The 20,820-nt window shown below is 42.5% G+C and overlaps 1 protein-coding gene across 1 annotated transcript in view; it reads left to right on the top strand.

Moving 5' to 3' along the window:
- The window catches only part of LOC126260784 (ALK tyrosine kinase receptor-like), a 514,129-nt gene that overhangs the window by 304,959 nt on the left and 188,350 nt on the right, over positions 1-20,820 (top strand). Inside the window, exon 8 of the mRNA XM_049958121.1 lies at positions 3,094-3,296. Within this exon, the coding sequence (XP_049814078.1) occupies positions 3,094-3,296 (203 nt within the window). The remainder of the gene's footprint in view (positions 1-3,093; positions 3,297-20,820) is intronic.

Raw genomic sequence — 20,820 nt, 5'->3', positions numbered from 1 at the left:
ATTTTCATTGACGTTTCAGTTACGCAAAAATTTCTTCTTGTTGATCTGATAATACAAAATTTTTATGTTACTCAGCTATAGGTTTTTACCTATTCATATTTTCCTGACAAGGGAACCTCCCCATCGCATCCCCCTCAGATTTAGTTATAAGTTGGCACCGTGGGTAGGCCTTGAAAAACTGAACACAGATCAATAGAGAAAACAGGAAGAAGTTGTGTGGAACTATGAAAAAAAAAAAGCAAAATATACAAACTGAGTAGTCCATGCGTAACATAGGCAACATCAAGGATAGCATAGGCTCAGGAGTGCCGTGGTCCCATGGTTAGGATGAGCAACTGCGGAACGAGATGTCCTTGGTTCAAGCCTTCCCGCGAGAGAAAAGTTTACTTTCTCTATTTTCGGAAACTTATGATCTGTCCGTTCGTTCATTGACGTCTCTGTTCACTGTAATAAGTTTAGTGTCTGTGTTTTGTGACTGCACCGCAAAACCGTGCGATTAGTAGACGCGAAAGGACGTGCCTCTCCAATGGGATCCGCAAACATTTTATCGCAAAGTCATATGTCAACCGATTCCTCCACAGGAAAACACGTCTGATATATTCTATACGACACTGGTGACGGCATGTGCGTCACATGACAGGAATTGTTGTCGACCCACCTAACTTGTACACTTGGCGAATGGGTAAAAAGATTCTTGTACCCTGCCCGATTTGGGTTTTCTTGTGGATGTGATAATCACTCCCAAAAAAGTGATGGAAACATAAGAGTTTGTCACATAAACTGAAATTAAAAAATTCAACATTTCACTCGAAGGAAGGCTTGAACCAGGGACCTCTCATTTCGTAACTGCTCACGCTAACCACGGGACCACGGCGCTCCTTTGCTTATGTTATTCTTGATGCTGCCTATCTTGCTCATGGACAACTCAGTTTGTATATTTTGCTTTTTTTTTCATAGTTCCAAACAACTCCTTCCTGTTTTCTCGATTGATCTGTGTTCAGTTTTTCAAGGCCTATCCACTGTGCCAACTTATAACTAAATCTGAGGGGGTGCGATGGGGAGGTTCCCTTGTGAGCATTGAACTTATGTCTTCATTTACATGGTCTTTGTATTAATAGTTTATTCACATGACCACCGTGGCAATATTACAAAATATAGAAATTCTTAGTCTCAAAGAATGGTTTATGCACTGCTAGATAGTCGTTTTTCACCGTTAGAGAACAGAAAGTATATTTTCAAACCAAAAAAACTCATTGGCCCACACAAATTGTCTGTCCATCATTATTCCCCGATATGGTATTATTTCTTTGATTTACACAACCAGCGATAAAAAGCAATGTTTGATTTACGCACATCCATGTCTCAAACGGTTCATAATATGACGTTATCGGACATCATAATAACTTTTATTTAAACATTTTTGGAACGTGACTGTCAACAGCTGTTAAGTAATGTACAAAATGCATATCTGAACCATCAGCTGTTTGTATTTTAAACCCAAATATCTACCATTTTCGATCTCGGATCATCTTCACGGATGAAGGGTTAAAATGATTTGAGCCCCCATATTGCATTAGTCATTAGTGCATGTCAATGTAAATATATGTCACAGCACTTGAAAAGCAAACATACAGATATTAAACGTACACGGAGCAGTACTGTGTCATTTATTTACATTTAAGGCATGCACTACATATTTTAAGTAATGACTAATGCAACATAGTGGCTCAAATCATTTTAACCCTTCATCCGTGATGTAGCGGGCCTTTGAATTTCGCCGCGCTACACTCGTTGCCTCAGATATAAATTATACCGTCGCAGCTGTATGAGCGCTCGACGACAGAGAAAATATTTATAAGAAAATGAAGGTACAAAAATTGAAACTCTTTCTGTTTTCTACCCGCTATTTTCTCTTAAGAGCGAAAGCTTCACTTATTCGCTAGTCTTGGTCTGATTAAGACGTAAAAACTTACTGATGTGCACACATATAGTATTGTGGAAGCTTGTATGAAATTTGGAGGATGGAAGCAGCCGTAAAATACATTGCATTCAATATCAAGATGGTATTCATTCGTAATTCCTGGACGATGAAATTTACTGCAATATTTTGGACCAGCTACGACTTTTTCATACAGAAATGAAGCAGGAGATTGTTGGCGAACAAGACTTGAACGCCGCACGAGAGAAGACTTATTAACATGGTAATGAATGTACTCTTATCTACGCCATTTCCCCTGTTAATCACATTTTGTTATTCTCTGTTCTCTTTCAAATAATTTTTGTAGTGGAAATTGGTTTGACATTTGCTCAGAAACGCCACAAGGACCACCCCACCAATAGCTTTTCCGAATCACGAAGTCCGATAACTCTTCTGTAATTCGAAGTCCGATTTGCGTTTCATTCTTTCCATTTTTCACGGTCATAAACGATTTTAAAACCCCCCTTTTTATTCACCATTTCTTCCCACATTTTCAACCTTTTCTTTTCTTTTTTTTTTTATTAGCCACGACAGTGAAGACGTTCCAAGATAGAAACTAGTAGATATCTCGGTTTAAAATACAAACAGCTGGTGGTTCAAATATGCGTTTTATACAGCAACTTTCTATTGCATCAGCTACGTCTCAGTCGCGCTGTTTGAGGCGTCGTGTCACGGATTGCGCGGCCCCTCCCGCCGGAGGTTCGAGCCCTCCCTCGAGCATGGGTGTGTGTGTGTTGTTCTTAGCATAGGTTAGTTTAAGTAGAGTGTAAGTCTAGGGACCGATGACCTAAGCAGTTTGGTTCCTTTGGAATCCACATACATTTGAACATTTAGTTATATCTCAGTGTCGAAGTAAGGGTTGGAACGGAACAGAGTCGACTTGTGATGAATTCCTTCAAAAATCGCCCGACGGGTGGGCCTATGTCTCTTTCACTGGCCTCGTATAGGAAACTTCATTTCACTCTGGAACAGTGAGGACTAGTAATTAGCGTAAATCATTAGGCCTTAAGGGGACGTCGAATTGTGCGGGAATGTTGATGGTGGTTACGCTGTTACGTGGTAGCGAGATCTCCCTCAGTGTGCTGAGTGGCTGCTGTGTGTTTGCGTGCCCGCAGACTTCACGAGCGTGGCCAGCTTCCAGGAGGAGGTGCGCTTCGCGTCGCCATCTTTCCACAGCGCGGCGGCGGCGGCGGCGGTGGCGCGGCAGCCCTCGCAGTTCGAGTTGCAGCCGTTCGCGACTCCCACCAAGGCCGCCGCCCCCGCAAGCGCCGCCCCCGCCGTGCCCGAGGCCTACTACGCCGCCACCGACATCGTCATGGTAAGGCGCTACTCTCTCTCTCTCCCTCTCTCTATGTTTCTTTCAGACCGCTAACGCTCTCTTAACCCTTTCGTGAGCCGTGGGGAACATGCTTCCCACTACAATGAACTCGCTCCTAGTCCCGTGGGATTCACAGTTCCCACCTCTGTACAGTGCTACCACCTAGTGAACAGTATAGGGTACTACTTCCAGTCGGATGTTCCCGCCGTTTTTGCTGTACCTTCGCGCAGAGGCTTTGTATAGCTGAGTGTTGCTCTGTAGAGGAGCCTTTCAGTGCTGTTTGCGTGACATTTTTGTGATTTTTTTTTCCTCAAAGCTATAGTATAAGGTGAATACTTTTGATTTACCCAAATTTATGAAGGAGCACGTAAAATTGGAACGAGGAGAATTCCAGTTTGAAACAAAAGGAGCCATTTCTGCAGTAAAATGGATGGATAACCGTCCAGTCACTTTCCTGTCCTCAATTCATGACCCATGAGAAACAGCCACAGTGAAAAGGAAAAACAAGGATGGTACTAGTACAGAGATTTCTTGTCCCGTGGCAGAATACAACAAAATAATGGGTGGTGTCGATAAGTTTGATCAATTACGAGAAAGGTATGCTATTTGGCAGACGTTCTGTAAAATGGTGGCACAGAATGTTTTATTTCCTGGTGGATGTTGCTGCAGTGAACAGTTTTATCCTGTGGAAAATTAGTAAAAGAGAAAGTGGACAGCATGATCAGCTCACATACAAGATCCATCTAGCCAGACAATTGATCGCTGGCTTCTCATCCCAAAAAAGGCGTGACCAAAGTCCTGTCTTTCTGGCAAAAAGGGGTAAAGCACCTGAAGATTTTCGTCATATGGCTGTAGGGGAGCATCGACCCATTTTAGAAGAAACCTACTGGACGTGCCGTCATTGTAGTACCAAAGCTGCGGAAAAGAGTACTCGCTGTGTTTGTACATATTGTCAAATACCACTTTGCATAGACCCATGTTTCAGAAACTTTCATGGGAAGTAATTGTGAACAATCGTTGTAACAAGAGAAGTAAATTGATCAAATAAATATGACATATATTGAAAAAGTTGTTTTTGTCATTTAACTCCAAGGAAGGGCAGTGGGAAGAATACTTCCCACCTTGTTGTGTGACCTCAGTTTCACAGTTGGAGCAAATTTGATATTCTGTATCATAAATATACCTATCTGTTAACTACTATCTGATCTCCATTCATTAAAAAAACTGCTCAATAATTTTGCCCGCGAAAGGGTTAAAAAGGGTGCCCACAGAAAGAAAGTGGATTAACCGTGTAGCAGAGCTCAGCGCGAAGTGGCTTGAACTACCGCGGACACTGTCTCGGTCTCACCTTATGTGGCAGCACGTAATGTGCGACACTTGTTGCCCCGCTTTCGGCGACCCTGAGTCAGCCACGCGCTGCGCTAACAGAACCGACGTCTGAGCCTCACTACTTTCCTCAAACGATTTTACAGAAACTGTTCTCTCTAAAAATTTAATTCATGTAGTACTTACAACTTGACATATCAGCATCATAAGAAAGTGTCCGTCTTCTTGCAAACTGTCATACTTATTGTAGTATTTGCGTCTGAGTAAGTTACTGTGCGAAGTTCTAAAAGTTTGCAGTGGAAAATAGGGGTGGCTTTGATTTTGCATTAGGTTCATGTTACACCATATGTTGCTGTGTATGAAATTTACCTGCTATATTGAAGTTTTCCTTAAACTCAGTTGGAGGTCACTACCTAACCTAACCTAACCTACCTTCAGTCTTCAGAAAATGTATTTTATATAACACACTCAGTTCCTATCGGCGCGCAAGCATTAAACCCAGAATGAAATATCCCTGATATCTCTTAAATGGTTTGAGATACCAAAACGAGATTTTGGAAAATGGCAGCGAACAATGAAGAGCTTATTTGATGACATTGTTAATATGGAAACCTTAATCATCTATTGTGTTATTCAAGTAACTACAATTTTTAAGGGCCATTGATACCTGGCTCAATGAGAATTGCTGTCGGTTTTTGCCCAGAAGTTGTTTTTTGTCCACAAATTATTGACCTTTTTTGCCTTCAATTGTTGATCTAATAGTACAGTTCTTAGAGGTTCTGCGTAAGTTTCAAGTACACTAGAACGATAGTGACATGCATCTGTACTGTGTTTAGGCAAGAGAAGCAAATTTTCACAGAGCGTCAACGGAAAAGTGTGTTACTAAGAATTCGTCACTGATGACGCTTGTATCAAAGTAAACAAAGATTAACAAGTCAGGCAAAGATGAAACGCCGGTCCTGTTGCAATTTCAGCGGTATCCTGTTCAAATGGTTCAAATGGCTCTGAGCACTATGGGACTTGACATCTATGGTCATCAGTCCCCTAGAACGTAGAACTACTTAAACCTAACTAACCAAAGGACAGCACACAACACCCAGCCATCACGAGGCAGAGAAAATCCCTGACCCCGCCGGGAATCGAACCCGGGAACCCGGGCGTGGGAAGCGAGAACGCTACCGCACGACCACGAGATGCGTGCCGGTATCCTGTAACCAAGCACGTTTATAACAATGAACAGCTGGTACTGAAACTTACCGAAGCATTTTCTTTTTAGACATCAATGCCATGAGGAAAATTAAAACGATTCACAGTACAGAGTACATCATCTCTTTGTTCCTCCGCATTCAAAGAGAGTTCCTCAACTGTTTCACCTCAAATATCTTTTGATATGTAAAGATGTATTGTATTTTCGTCCTGATTAGCAGTTGCAAATAGCTCATAAAATCAATTAACGAGGTCTCTACGAACAAAACTATTCTCGTTTCTGGCTCTGGAATAGTTTTTCTCTTTTGAGAAAGTAAATTTTGGAGCACTGAAGCTGTGATCACTCTGACTTGGGGAATCCTGTAGCCTACACGTCAAGCTGAGGAAAAGCAAAGACATTTGAGCTGAATAAGCTTAGTCCTTTACTCATATGACGGAAACGATGGTTTGCTACTGGGTCTGAGTTTCTTCATATTTGTCAGATGACTGAGGTGTAGAAAGTAAATTCTTTGGTGAGTTTCAGAAACAGCTCTTCAGTATTAAATACACACTTTGTTGTAAGATTCACTCAGATTGCAACAAAAGGAGAAATTTAATTCCCCAGACTTCTTACCCATTTTCTATCTTTACGCAAACATCAGTAGCGAATTTTGACTAAAACCTACGTTTTTCTTCTTGCCATGTTAAAATTTGCTCCTTTCTCAAAAACGCAGCATAGTTATACATAATGTAATCTCACTAACAAGTTAATGGAGATGCAGTTGTGACGTAATCCTGAAACAGTGATTTATTGTGTGAGGACATCGATAGTTTATGAAAAAATACATCCATAGAAATAAACGTGCCATTTTTTCACATATTTTATTGCACAACCCACAGCAATTCTCGTTCCACCAGCTATCTATGGCCATTAAAAAGTACGTTGTCTCATTCAAAAAGTCTATATTACTACATTAAGATAGCAGATGATGAAGTTTTGCATATAAACCATATGATAAATACCCTTCTCTTTGTGTGGTATCATTCGCCAAAATCTCGTTTTCATAACTCAAACTGTTTATGAGATATGAGGCACATTTCATTCTGGATTTATTACTGGCGCGCCGATCGGAACTGAGTGCGCTGCATAATATCGAATTTCTCGATACTGAAGGTAAACAGAGACGTCTTCCCAGGTACAAAGAAAAGCACAATATGCTAGCTAAATTTCGTATGAAGCAATATATCGTATAAAATGTACCAAACAGAAAATCATACTGACCCATAATTTTCGTTGCAGGCTTTTAGAATTTCGTGTAGTGTCTTACTTACACGGAAAACGTCACGATAACTGTGACTAGTAAGGAAATCATGGGTGCTTCACCATGAAGCCGATGCATCATGCTATAAGCAAAACAAAACTCAAGTTTTTCTAGCGTATAGTTTCTGTAAAATCGTGCGACAGATATTGCAGTGTTAACAGAGGACGCCAGACGTGTTTTTCGTAATGGCACTCTTGCGCCTCGACTAGCTGGCTAACCAGCTTTCTCCGTGTGCATCGGTAGGGGCGTATAGTTGCATTGGACGGCTCGGCGATGCAGCAGGCTGAGTGCTGGCGTTATTTCACAGTGCCCCAGGATGGTTAAAAATAGCAATAAAGAAGGACGGCTGCTATTGATTATTAACTGTATCGTAAGTTAATCCATTCACGACCTGTGGCTACTATTGATTCCAGTAATTGTAATTCTCCTTAACCACTTCTTCCTTGTGGCAGATTAGCCTTCCATCTTCAGCGTTTGTTGAACATAGTTACACAACTGAACATAAAATCGAACTGATCGTGTGTATAGGACAACCTAGACTGGAGGACGACGCCGCGACCACAGATCATGAGTACCACCATAAGCCGCCAGTCTAGCAGTGGGACAGGTCAGTTGAATATGTGATGTACCTCGTGGTTCACGGTATTGGGAGCCACGTTAACTCATCCTTTTGTTGGTTCTTGGTAGAACAACTTTATAATTATAAATGAAAAGCAGAATATTCATGTTCTACATAGTTAATTCATTTTGTTAATCATTTTCTGGCTTAAAAGGCCATTTGCAGACTTTAACTGACTGGTGTCTTCGAAGAGGATGCAGTATTCATGAACAACACTGAAAAAAGCTTAAGGGGGGTAGGACACCAAACGGGCCCACTTGGAGCAGGAAAGGAACCACAGGACATTTTAATTTCCACTGTCTATACTTTTACAAGTAAATTCATAAAACTTTGTCAGCATGACCAGGAAGGATTCAGGATTCACTCTCGTAGCAGCGGAAGTTCAAAAACATAACAAAATATTTTTTTTACATGTGAAATTTCATCATTTTTTCACTTACTATTGGCTGCATTTGTTGCTATAGGTACACTTTTCTTCTTAAGTAAGAGAGACTGTTCGATGAATTTTGCACAGCATACGAACCATACTTACAGCCGTCTGAAACTCTAGAAACTATTTAATTTATGGAAAAAATGAATGAGCTGTTACGTTTTAAACTTTATGTTTGGAAAAAAATCAAATTTTGTAGTTAATTATCTCAAGTTTTACCACAGTTTTTAATATATTTGGAAAATTCTAGAGTTTCATTCACCTGTAAGAATGGTTTGTATGCTGTGCAAAATTCATCAAAGAACCTCTCTTACTTGTGAAGAAAAATGTACCTATAGCAACAAATGCAGCCAACAATAAGTGAAACGATGAAATTTCATATCTGAAAAAATTTATTTTGTTATGTTTTTGCACTTCCACTGCTATGAGTGTGAATCCTGAATCCTTGCTGGTCATGCTGACAAAGTTTTATGAATTTATTTGTAAACGTATAGACAGTAGAAAATAAAATGTCCTGTGGTGCCTCTCCTGCTCCAAGTCGGCCCGTTTGACGTCCTACCCCCCCTTAAAACTGAATACAAACAGTCACAACCACAATAAACCGAAGACGGCAAGTGCGATAGAAGAGAATGATGAAATGTTTTTGTAGGCACTCGAAAGCGACTGAGAAATGATGTTTTTTTGTACTTGTTGACTGCAGGAGAAGCAGACCTGACATTGCAAGGGACGTCACAGGATGAAATAGTTTAAGTTTTCGGTAAGGGAAATTCGGAATTTAATATGAAATCGTGTGTTAGTACAAACATTCGTAGTGAGACTGTGTACAGAGAAAGGGCGCGCGCTCGCTGTACAGTGGCACGGGGACAGGGAGGGTGCCGTACCTCCGTGCGTGATCTGAGGGGCGGATGGGCACCCACAGCTGGTCTCATTCAGCTGACCGAGGCAACAAAAGTGGCCGAAGAAAGTGGGCAAGGTTTATGAGTCGCCACAGCATCGAGATATCCGCAGAAAGTGCTTACAAGTGCTTTTAGACTAACATTTTTGTCTAGTGCGATACTTTTAGCGTGAGAAAGGAAGATATTACCGTAAAGGCAGCTAAAAAATAATTGGATTAGCAGAACGAAGACTTGACCTGGGCCCGCATCTCGTGGTCGTGCGGTAGCGTTCTCGCTTCCCACGCCCGGGTTCCCGGGTTCGATTCCCGGCGGGGTCAGGGATTTTCTCTGCCTCGTGATGGCTGGGTGTTGTGTGCTGTCCTTAGGTTAGTTAGGTTTAAGTAGTTCTAAGTTCTAGGGGACTTATGACCACAGCAGTTGAGTCCCATAGTGCTCAGAGCCATTTGAACCATTTGAACTTGACCTGGCCAGTTACGTATAACGAGTCGACCGGAACAATATTTGCAGACCGTTAGGGGTCTAGGGGTAGCTATCATCTTTGACTATCGACGCAAAAGTCCTGGGTTCCAGTTTACACCTACATCACTGCTTGCATTTTAAATGATAATCACAAGCTATGACGTTGAAAGAGTTCAGGCACAAGCAGTCACGCTCAGTTAGCCAACGTCCTTGTCAAAACGAAAACGGAGGAGTGGACATCCTGGCACCCATTTGTCTTTCAGTTGAGTAACTGCCCTTACAGACAGAATAATTAGCAATGGCCAACCTCACGAGGACGCAGGCTGCAGTGGAAACCACAGCGTTGCGGACGTCTCGCAGTATTTTGGCCAGGATGGTTCCTCGAAAAAGCGGACGGAAAGTTTCCTTCCCCGTCCTTTCGTAATTCGAGCTTGTGCTTCGTCTTTAATAACAGTGCTTTCGGCGAGAGGTCAACCTCTAATCTTGCTATTCTTTCCCGCGGTACAGTTCTTAGCGATATCACCTGCCAACAGCATTGGTAGTTAGAGCACAGCCATCTACTGCCTCCGAGCCCTCACCTTCGATATACTGCCATTACTTCCGACCTGTGCATGCAGTGTCGTGTCTCACATCTCATCGACCATGCAGCGCCTGATAATGAACTGCAGCATAGCACTCCCATTATTTTCCACTTATCTCTGTTCCATTTGTCTCAAATTAGTGGCTAACAACCAGGAAAGGGAGCCCGGCATAATAAAAAAAGTTATTCATACGTTGCAGTATTATTGACTTCTTTTTAATCTTGATGTATGACCGGAGTGAAAGCGAAGAAGAGTAACATGATCTGCTGAATGGAATGAACAATTTAATGAGTACAGAATATGCATTCAGAATAAATCGAAGAAAGACAGAAGAGAAGCAGCAGAAATGAAAACAGCAAGAAAGTTAACATCAGGATTGATGGTCGCGAAGTAGATGAACTTAAGGAATTCCACTAACTAGGCAGCAAAATAATGCCAGCCGCGGTGGTCTAGCGGTTCTCGGCGTTCAGTCCGGAACCGCGCGACTGCTACGGTCGCAGGTTCGAATCCTGCCTCGGGCATGGATGTGTGTGATGTCCTTAGGTTAGTTAGGTTTAAGTAGTTCTAAGTTCTAGGGGACTGATGACCACAGATGTTAAGTCCCATAGTGCTCAGAGCCATTTGAACCCAGCAAAATAATCAATGACGCACGGGGCAAGGAGGACATCAAAAGCAGACTAGCACTGGCAAAAAGGGCTTTCCTGGCCAAGAGAATTCTACTAGTATCAAACATAAAACTTAATTTGAGGTTGAAATTTTTGAGAATGTACGTCTGGAGTACAGCGATGATTGGAAGTCAAACATGGACTGTGGGAAAACCAGAACAGAAGAGAATCGAAGCATTTCAGATGTTGTGTTCCAGACGGTTGTTGAAAATTAGGTGGACTGATAAGGTAGGGAATGAGAAGGTTCTGCGCAGTATCGGGGAGGAAAGGAATATGTGGAAAACACTGACAAGGAGAAGGGACAGGATGATGGGACACCTGTTATGACATGAGGGAATGACTTCCATGGTACTAGATGGAGCTGTAGAGGGAAAAAACTGTAGAGGAGGACAGAGATTTGAACACATCCAGCAATTGAGGACATAGGTAGCAAGTGCTACTCTGAGATGTAGAGGCTGGCACAGGAGAATAATTCGTGGCGGGCCGCATGAAACCAGTCAGAAGACTGACGATCTAAAAACAAAGAAAAAATGACCGGAAAATGTTTCAGAATAAATAGTATAAAGGGTGAATGATGTTTTCAGTCATCAGTCTCCTGACTGGTTTGATGTGGTTCGCCACGACATCATTTCCTGTGCCAACGTTTTCACCTCAGCGTGATCACTTGCACTCTACTGCTTGCGTTCTGCTCTCTGTCTTTCTCTCCACCTCCCTCCAGTACCAAGGAAGTTGTTCCATCATATCTTAACACATGCCCTATCATCCTGCCCCTTCTTACTGTGAGTGTCTTCCGAACGTTCCTTTCTTCCCCAATTCCACGTAGAACCTCCTCATTCTTTATCTTAACATTGCAGCTAATTTTCAACAATATTCTCTAGCACAATATCTCAAACGCTTCGATTCTTTTCTGTTCCGGCTTTTCCACAGCTCACGATTCACAACTATGCTGTGCTCCAAACGTACGAATACATTCTCAGAAATATTTTCTTTAAATGAAGGCCTGTGTTTCATACTAGTAAATTTCTTTTGACCAGGACAGCTCTTCTTACATGTGTTATATGATTTTTATGTCCTCCTTTCTTCGTCCTTCGTCTGTTTTTTTGCTGCCAAGGTAGCAGCATTTCTTGAATTTGTCTACTTTATGATTCCTAACTTTGGTATTTCTCGTTGTTCTCATTTCTGCGGCATCTCATTACTTTTGTCTTTTTCCGGTTTTCTCTGAGGGCGCATTCTGTACTCAATAGATCGTTCATTCCATTCAACAGGTCCTGTAAATCTTCTTTACTTTCACTAAGGACAGCAATCTCATTAGCAAATAATATTATCTTTATTCTTTCAACCTGAATTTTAGTTCCAACTTTGATCCTTTCTTTTATTTCTGTCATTGCTTCTTCGACATATACTCGTATTGTGAACAGTATGGGCGAAAGACTGCATACCTGCGTTACCCAATTTTTAGTCCGAGCACTTCGTTCTTGGTCTTCCAATCTTACTGGTTCCTCTTGGTTCTGGTACATATTACATTACCCGTCTTTCCCTGTGGATTGGTCCTACTTTTCTCAGAATGTCGTATGTCTTGCACCATTTTGCTGTCGAACTCTTTTTTCCAGGTCGATAAATTCTATGAACGTGCTTCATTTTTCTTCAGTCTTGCTTCTATTATTATCCACAACTTAAGAACTGCTTCTCTGGTACCTTCACCTTCCCTAAAGTCAAACTGATCGCCATCTGACAGATCCTAATTTCTCCTTTCCATTCTTCTGTATATTATTCTTATCTGCAACTAGGATACATGAGGTGTTAAGGTGATAGTGCGATTCTTATGGCAATTCTCAACTATTGCTATCATCGGAATTCTGTGGATGATATTTTCCGCCCGCATCTCGTGGTCGTGCGGTAGCGTTCTGGCTTCCCACGCCCGGGTTCCCGGGTTCGATTCCCGGCGGGGTCAGAGATTTTCTCTGCCTCGTGATGGCTGGGTGTTGTGTGCTGTCCTTAGGTTAGTTAGGTTTAAGTAGTTCTAAGTTCTAGGGACTGATGACCATAGCTGTTAAGTCCCATAGTGCTCAGAGCCATTTTTTTTATGATATTTTCCGAAAGTCTTTTGGTCCGTCACCGTCTCATAGCTTATAAATACCAATTTGAATAGTCGGTTGGGTGCCATTTCCCCAGGGTTAAATATTTTACTTTATTGCTGCAGGTGGCACAATATATATATTTATTTTTTGTTTATTCCATGCGCTGCACTTACGTGAAAATTGTAGTAACTGCTTAATGTAAATATTATAAAATAGTTTCTAAACTGAAAAACGCAACAAATCCGTCAACAGTCTATTACCTTCCAGAATCGGTTTAATAGGTCCGCCTGGCTAGCCACGCGGTCCAACGCGCTGCTTCCCGAACGGGAAGGCGTGCCGGTCCCCGGCACGAATCCGCCCGCCGGATTAGCGTGGGGGTCCGGTGTACCGGCCAGCCTGTGGATGGTTTTTGATGCGGTTTTCCATTTGCCTCGGCGAATGCGCGCTCGTTCCCCTTATTCCGCCTCAGTTACACTCTGTCGGCGATTGCTGCGCAAACGCAGTCTCCACACACACGCGTACACCATAATTACTCTACCACGCAAACATATGTGGTTACACTCGTCTGGTATGAGACGTTACCGGGTGGGGGAGGGTGGGTGCAGGGCATCCACTGGGGGCCGAACCGCACAATAACTGTGGGTTCCGTGTGGGGCGGCGGTGGGGTGGGTGGACTGCTTTGGCGTGTTGTGGGGTTGTGAACCACTGAGGGGTGGGGCGGGACGAAGCCTCTCCGTCGTTTCTAGGCTCCCAGTTCAATACACAATCTACAATGGGTCTAATAAATCACATTTTTTTATACCTCTGCCCTTTGCGATTTCGAATGATGCGATTCCTACTAAATGTTTCCATTTTATCTCCTATTTGCTCTTACGCATTCTTGTGCAGACATTATGAATAAGAACACAGAATGGAAGCTCACGCATTGCTGTGCAATGTTCTTAACAGTAAGGCTTTTTTTACGGTGTCTGATAGATCGTGGGAAAGGAAGCATAGTGATGTTGCGCTTGTTAATGTTAATGGACTCTTTTGCAAAGAATGTGGAAAGATTGATTAAATTTGAGGCGGACATCTTGTTACTTAGTGTTAGCCAAGAAATGGAGCGATCTGTTTCGTGGCAGCAAACTCGGTCTTCACACGCACAAGACTTTGCCGCTTATTCTGTAAAAAAAAATTATCATACGGTGTATCACTGTACTCTCCAGGAAACGTTAACAATCACATCATTCCAATGAACCTAATGACTCGCAGTAGATGTACTACATTTCGCTCTGTGAAAAATTTTAGGGTTTTAACAATAAAACTAAATTAGCTGAACACCTGCTGTTGCTTACGTATGTCTTTATTCCATTCTATTAGTCCATCTACTAAACTAACTTAGCTGAACACCTGCTGTTGCTTAGGTATGTCTTTATTCCATTCTATTAGTCCATCTACTCCACCCCCTGCCCCTCTCTTTCGATCTCCACCTCCCCCTCTCTCTCTCTCTCTCTCTCTGTGCATCTCTTCCACCCCTCACTTTCCATCCATCTCCTATTGCCCGTCTCTCTGTCCATTTGCTCCTTCTGCCTCTGGCCATCTCCTCTCTCTTTCTCCTCGCTCACTATCTTCTCGTCACCAACTCCATCTCCTCTTCCCATGGCATGGTTCATCTCGTCCTCCACCTCCCCCCTGTCTCTGCTCATCTACTCCTCTTTCCCTTCTCTGCCCATCTGCTCCTCCTCCCTCTCTCCAACTGATATTCCCCCACTCTGTCCATATGCTCCTCCCTCTATCTCCTTCCTCCCTTCTCTCTGTCAATCTCACCTGCCTCGTCTCTCTTTCCCTCTCCTCCTTTCATTCTTACTGTCCATTTCCTCTTTCCTTTCTGTTTCCATCTGCTCTCTCTGTCCGTCTCCTCCTCCTCCTCCTCCTCCTCTCTCTGTCCATCTCTTTGTCCCCCTCTCTCTGTCCATTTCCTCGTGTTTTCTTTCTCTGTCCATTTGCTCCATCTCAATAGGAGGTCTCTGTTGATCGATTGTGGACATGAAACAGCGTCTTGTCAAGGATTTAACAATGAAATTCGCCAGCTGCTCTACAGTTGAGACGTTATTTTATTTCATTTGTAGTACCAATTTCGGCATTCCATTGTGCCATATTCAGGCTCAATATGCATCTCTCAAAACCAAACGATATCGGCATACTGGGCCGTATGTTCCTGAAGTCGTGAATGCCGTTGCTTACCTCCACAGTATTTCTTTCCAAAGTAGCAGGGCGTAATTTCGGCCGGAACGCGTTCCGGCACCTCCCAGAGACCCTTTTTCTTTCTTGCGCCAGCACAAGTGAACGTGACAATGGGTCAACAACGTGATGTGACGGGCAGGAGGTACTGTGTGTGTGTGTGTTTGTGTGTGTGTGTGTGTGTACGCACGTACAGTCTTATCACAAGTCTCTCTCTCTCTGGCCGGGAGGGGCGGAGGGGGGGGGGAGTAGTAGAAGGGGGCGCGTTCCGGCACCTAAAAGTTTAGAAATTAAGCACTGGTAAGTAGTATGAATGAAGAGTCTCCAGGGATCAATACGAGCTTTTTACCCGTGGCGTCGCCCATGTACGAACTTGTCACACATACATTTCATGTATATTTAACATATGTCACACGTATTTGTACACATGCTTCACCTATATCTCTAGCGAATTTAATCCTGCAGTTTCGTTTTCCTGTAGGCAATGTTTACGTCATATATCTTGCACTATAAATCTTGCAATGATATAAATCCTCGGGCACGTCCAGTTGTATACGTCAATACTGTCTGCGAAACGTGTTGCGGATAGAGATAGTGGTAATGAAGTAATAAATTAAAATGTCATGCAGGGTGCGTTTGCTTTTCACGCATCTCAGTGCTGATGAGCTCATAGCTCCTGAACCGTGAGTCGTACAATGACATACTTTTGCAATTTCGCGCAATGGATATGTGAATACTGTCTGCAAAATGTGCTGCAAGTGTAGTTAGTAGTAAATAATTAATAGATTAAAAGTTAATGACTGATTAGGTATTTTTACAGCAGGAACAGTGAAAATGTAATAACCGAAAAACCCATATTCCTTTGTCGTTTTGGGGACGGGGAGGGGGTGGTGTCAGCGAGAAAAGTCTCGTGAAGTCTCCAAATTATGTATAAAGTTAATTGCAAGTCACTAAGTACTCTCGTTCTGAAAAAATGAATGAGTATAGTGTGCCTATTTTCGTGTCGTGAGGCAGTCTTCTTCTCCAGCCCAACCCGTTTTAGAGGCAGGAGTGCGTTACTCCAATGTTGGTTCTTTCCAGACAGTAAATGGTACGTATAGTAAGTTTGGTTGAAATCGGTCCTGTAGTTTAGAAGGGCATGTGGAACACACACACACACACACACACACACACACACACATATATATATATATATATATATATATATATATATATATATATATACGTCCACTTCTATAACACGTATGGATATACTTACCCAGTAGCCAACTACAACATGTAGGAAACATGTATTATTAGCGAAAATAATGAGACTGTTACAACTTACATGGTTCACGTTGTATTTTAGAATTCCATTCGTGAAGAAGCTCTTGGCGCTCGCTCGCTCGTGGCATTCGCGAGGCTTCCTACCTGGATTGTTATGCAGTTTAAGCGCGCCTGTTTTTGCGATCGTCTCCTTGTTCTGCTCCCCCTCTCGTTGTCACTGAATCCATCCTGTTGCTGCGTGATGCGCACTGCACGTGTATGAAGTCACTCTCATTGCGCCATCATTATACAGTAATTAATTAGATTATAATTACTTTACAATCACTTCTTTGTAATAGCAGAAAAGAGTTGCTATTTTGGAAATTTTCCCAAACAGATGAAGTATATATGGAGTTATTTCCATTCTTGGAAGTTTATTTCTAACGTCAGGAAATGGAGGTATGAAGTCTAAATTGGACAGAAACCCGAAATTTTACATACAGTAAGCTGTCCATAGGCTGATTTTTCTATATTTTCGATAATGACAGAGTGATTTCGGTAAAAACTAATTCTGTAGGAAACTGATTGGAATCTTTGTAGATTATCTGAGTTTTGATTTAACAAATGGCTCTGAGCACTATGGGACTCAACTTCTGAGGTCATTAGTCCCCTAGAACTTAGAACTACTTAAACCTAACTAACCTAAGGACATCACACACATCCATGCCCGAGGCAGGATTCGAACCTGCGACCGTAGCGGTCTCGCGGTTCCAGACTGCAGCGCCTAGAACCGCACGGCCACTTCTGCCGGCTTTGATTTAACAACTTTGAAATTGAAATATATTGAAGAAGCTGGAAATTAGTGGTGTACTGTGGCTTATGCAAGTGTTGGTTATTGTGTCATAAATATTTCAGCCAAATTCGACATTTGAAACCCTTTCAGCGCACACCGACATTCGTGACGTGTCATTAATAAATTCCCTTCGTTCTATTTTAGATGGGAGCGAGGTACTTTATACTGGGTTTCGCTCAGGTAAAGATATCATTACAGTGGAACATTATCATCTCAATGCATAGTCCCTAATGGGCAGACCGTGGTCAGTTTTAATGATCGTAATGACTACGGTCATTAGAGGCAGCTGGGGGCACTAGCTCTTGACAAGTGCGTCGACTGCTAGAGAAGGAGCCTAGCTAGTTGCAGTCTCCTTGTCTCTCTGTGCTCTGTCTCAGATGTGGCGAAATCTGTTTGATTTTAAGTGTCAACGATGAACGATTTTGAATTCAGAAGGATGTTTTAAAATTTGAGTTAAGTATTGTGAATTCATATTAATTGTTGTCCATGAAACTATCTGTGTGTAACACAAGAAGCTAAGTGGACTTGTTTATGTGTTCAGAACTAATTTAGATTATTAGGACAGACTGCTAAAACTACAATAGGGCAAGTACTAATATAGAACTTTGCCGGCAGCAATTTAACTGGCAGTTTTTTTTATGTTTTTATTAATGAAGCTCTGATGCTAGTGATCTCTGAAAGCCAGTTGTTAGGAAGGAATTTTTATTTTGTTTCAATTTTGAAGATATTACATTCACTGTAGAGAACTTTGTCGTCAGTAATGTGACTGAATCGTTTTCAGAGTACAATACATCTTACTAAAGACGTGCATTGGATTATATTGTAGATAGTACTTCGCTGTCCCTTCAGTGAAACTATACTACATTTTTTACTAAGTTTCACAGCTACAACGTAAGACGGATAGTATGCAGTATGTACAGGAAAAAAGAGGGAACTTTGATAATGGAAGAAGAACTTGCTCTCATTTTAAGTGACTTCAGTTCCCCATCAAGATTTCGTTTACACTAACAGTAAACACGGTTCAAGGTCAAAAAAGAGTGGGGGCAAGGGGAGATGGACAGAGATGGGTGGGGGGAAATGAACATAGAGAGGTGAAAGGAGGAGGTGAGATGGACAGAGAGAGAGAGAGAGAGAGAATGGAGAGGGGCGAAGAGATGATGGGCAGAGAGAGGGGAAGGAACAGGATTAACAAGGGCGGTAATCCTTTTCCCCTACTATTCAGTCTACACATCTCAGAAGCAATGACGGAAACGAACGATTAAAGACTGAGCCTGAAATTCGGGATGGAAGAATACATTCGCTGGCGACATTGCTATCCTCAGTGAAAGTGAACAAGAAATATAGGAGGTGCTGAATGGAACCAACAGTCTAAAGAGTACAAAATATGGATCGAGAGTAAACAGAATTTAGGCAAAGTAGCAGAAATGAGATTAGTGATAAACTTTAGATAAAAATGGGGATCTCAAACTATACCCAGTTAACGAGTTGTTCTACCTCGAAGGCAAAAGTAACTCATGAAAGTAAAGCACGACGGACGAAACAAGGACGATGCAAAAAGGAGAACAGCACGGATGATGAGGACGTTCCCGGCTAAGAGAAGTCTGCTAGTGTCAAGCATGGGCCTTAATATGAGTAAAAAAAATTGTGAGAATGTACATTTTGAGCACAGAGGTGTATAATACTGAAACATGGACTGTACGAAAACCGAAAAAGAAGAGAATCGAAGAGTTTGAGGTGTGTTGCTATAGAAGGATGTCGAAAATTAGGGATGTCGAAAATTAGGTAGGCTGACAAGTAAAGGAAAGAGAATCGTGTAACATTCCTTATCCCCGAAAACACGTAGACCACGTTTAGTGGATGTCACAGGAAAGTGATTTGTAGTATTTGTTACTTGGATTTTCGAGGAATCGGCGGTTGATTAAGAAAAGAGGCACTATAATACGATTACAACAGCCAATTTTAATTAACACTATTCGTCACGCGGTTTCACATTTCTAACCCAAAAAAAGTCTGACCACAAAGGAATTATCCTAATAGGGCGGAAATCAGTAGGAATGACGTAAATGTACAGACAAATAAACGATCACAATTTCAGAAAAATTGGATAATTTATTCAGGAGAAAGAGCTTCACAAACTGAGCAAGTCAATAACGCTGTCGTCCACCACTGGTCCTTATAGAAACAGTTTTTGGGCGTGGTGCTGATTGGTAGAGCTGTTGGATGTCGTCCTGAAGAATAGCGAGTCGAATTCTGTCCAGCTGGGGTGTTGGATCGTCAGAATCCCGAACTGGTTGGAGGATCGTGCCCATATTGCTTCAAACACTCTCGTCCCATACAGATGGGCGTTATCTTGCTGAAATAGAAGCCCTGGATAGCTTGGCATAACGGGCAATAAAATGGGGCGTAGAATATCGTCGACGTAATGCTGTGCTGTAAAGATACCGTGAATGACAACCAAAGGGGTCCTGCTACGAAATAAAATGGAACCCCAAACAATGCATAATGGGTCTTATAGCGGTTGGTATCTCACCTCTGTCTGGGGCGTCTCCAAATACATCTTTGCTGGTCATCTGCGCCTAGTTCAAAGCGAGACTCAACACTGTAGACAGTTCTACTCTAGTCAATGAGATTTAAAGCCGAAGAAGTGTCTGGAGACGCCCTGGACAGCGGTGGGATACCAACCTGACTGTCGCCAGTCATACAGAATTGGTTGTCTCATGTCATGGCAGGACACCTTTGTTTGTCACCCACGATGCCCTCACAACACCGCGCTACCTCGACAATATTCTAGACCCCGTTTTGTTGCCCTTCATGGCAAGCCACTCTGGGCTTACATTTAAGCAAGATAATGCCCGCCCACACACGCCGAGAGTTCCTGCTGTTTGTCCCTGTGCTTGCCAAAGCCTGCCTTCACCACCAGTATCGCCAGATCGCTCCCCGATTGAGAACGTTTTGTGCGTTATGGACAGGGCCCACCGACCAGCTTGGGATTTAGAGGATCTAACTCGCCAAGTTGCATAGAATTTGGCACGAAATCTTTCAGGACATCCAACAAGTCTGTCGATCAATACCAAGCGGGATAATTGCTTTCATAACGGCCAGAGGTGGTCCAACGCGTTATTGAATTTCTCAGTTTGTGAAGCTCTTTCTCTGTAATAAATCATTCAATTTTTCTGAAAATGTTATCATTCGTTTGTCCATACATGGACATCACATCTACCGATTTCCGTCTCATTGGATAATTCCTTCGTGGTGCGCCTCTTTTTTTGGATTATAGTGTATTTTTTGTGTCACTAAAGAACTTTTTAGCAGCAATACCACTTTCTTACGGGTAGCCTATTATACTGGTACGCAACAGAGAAATATTCAAAACCTAAACCGAGAGCACGTCAGCTACACCACAGTCGGTGAAGGAGCCCGAATATCAGTCTGAGCAGAAGCCAGATCAGAAAGGTTGCTCTCGCGCAGTGCTAGACGCCACGCGTGTGTACCTGTACTTTCGACACAGCCACTCACTCTCTACAGAGTTGATACAAATAAATATGCCCTCCTGTAACGTGCTACGATTATGCAGCTTACGCTACGTATCTGACCCTCTTTGTCCGTGATAGACAACAGGCTCTAGATACCGGCTCCCAGGTTGAT

This window comes from Schistocerca nitens, chromosome 5, assembly GCF_023898315.1.
Source record: "Schistocerca nitens isolate TAMUIC-IGC-003100 chromosome 5, iqSchNite1.1, whole genome shotgun sequence".
Classification (NCBI taxonomy): Eukaryota; Metazoa; Arthropoda; class Insecta; order Orthoptera; family Acrididae; genus Schistocerca; species Schistocerca nitens.
The sequence above is the reverse complement of the archived record's forward strand: the minus strand, read 5'-3'. Positions and strand labels throughout refer to the sequence as shown.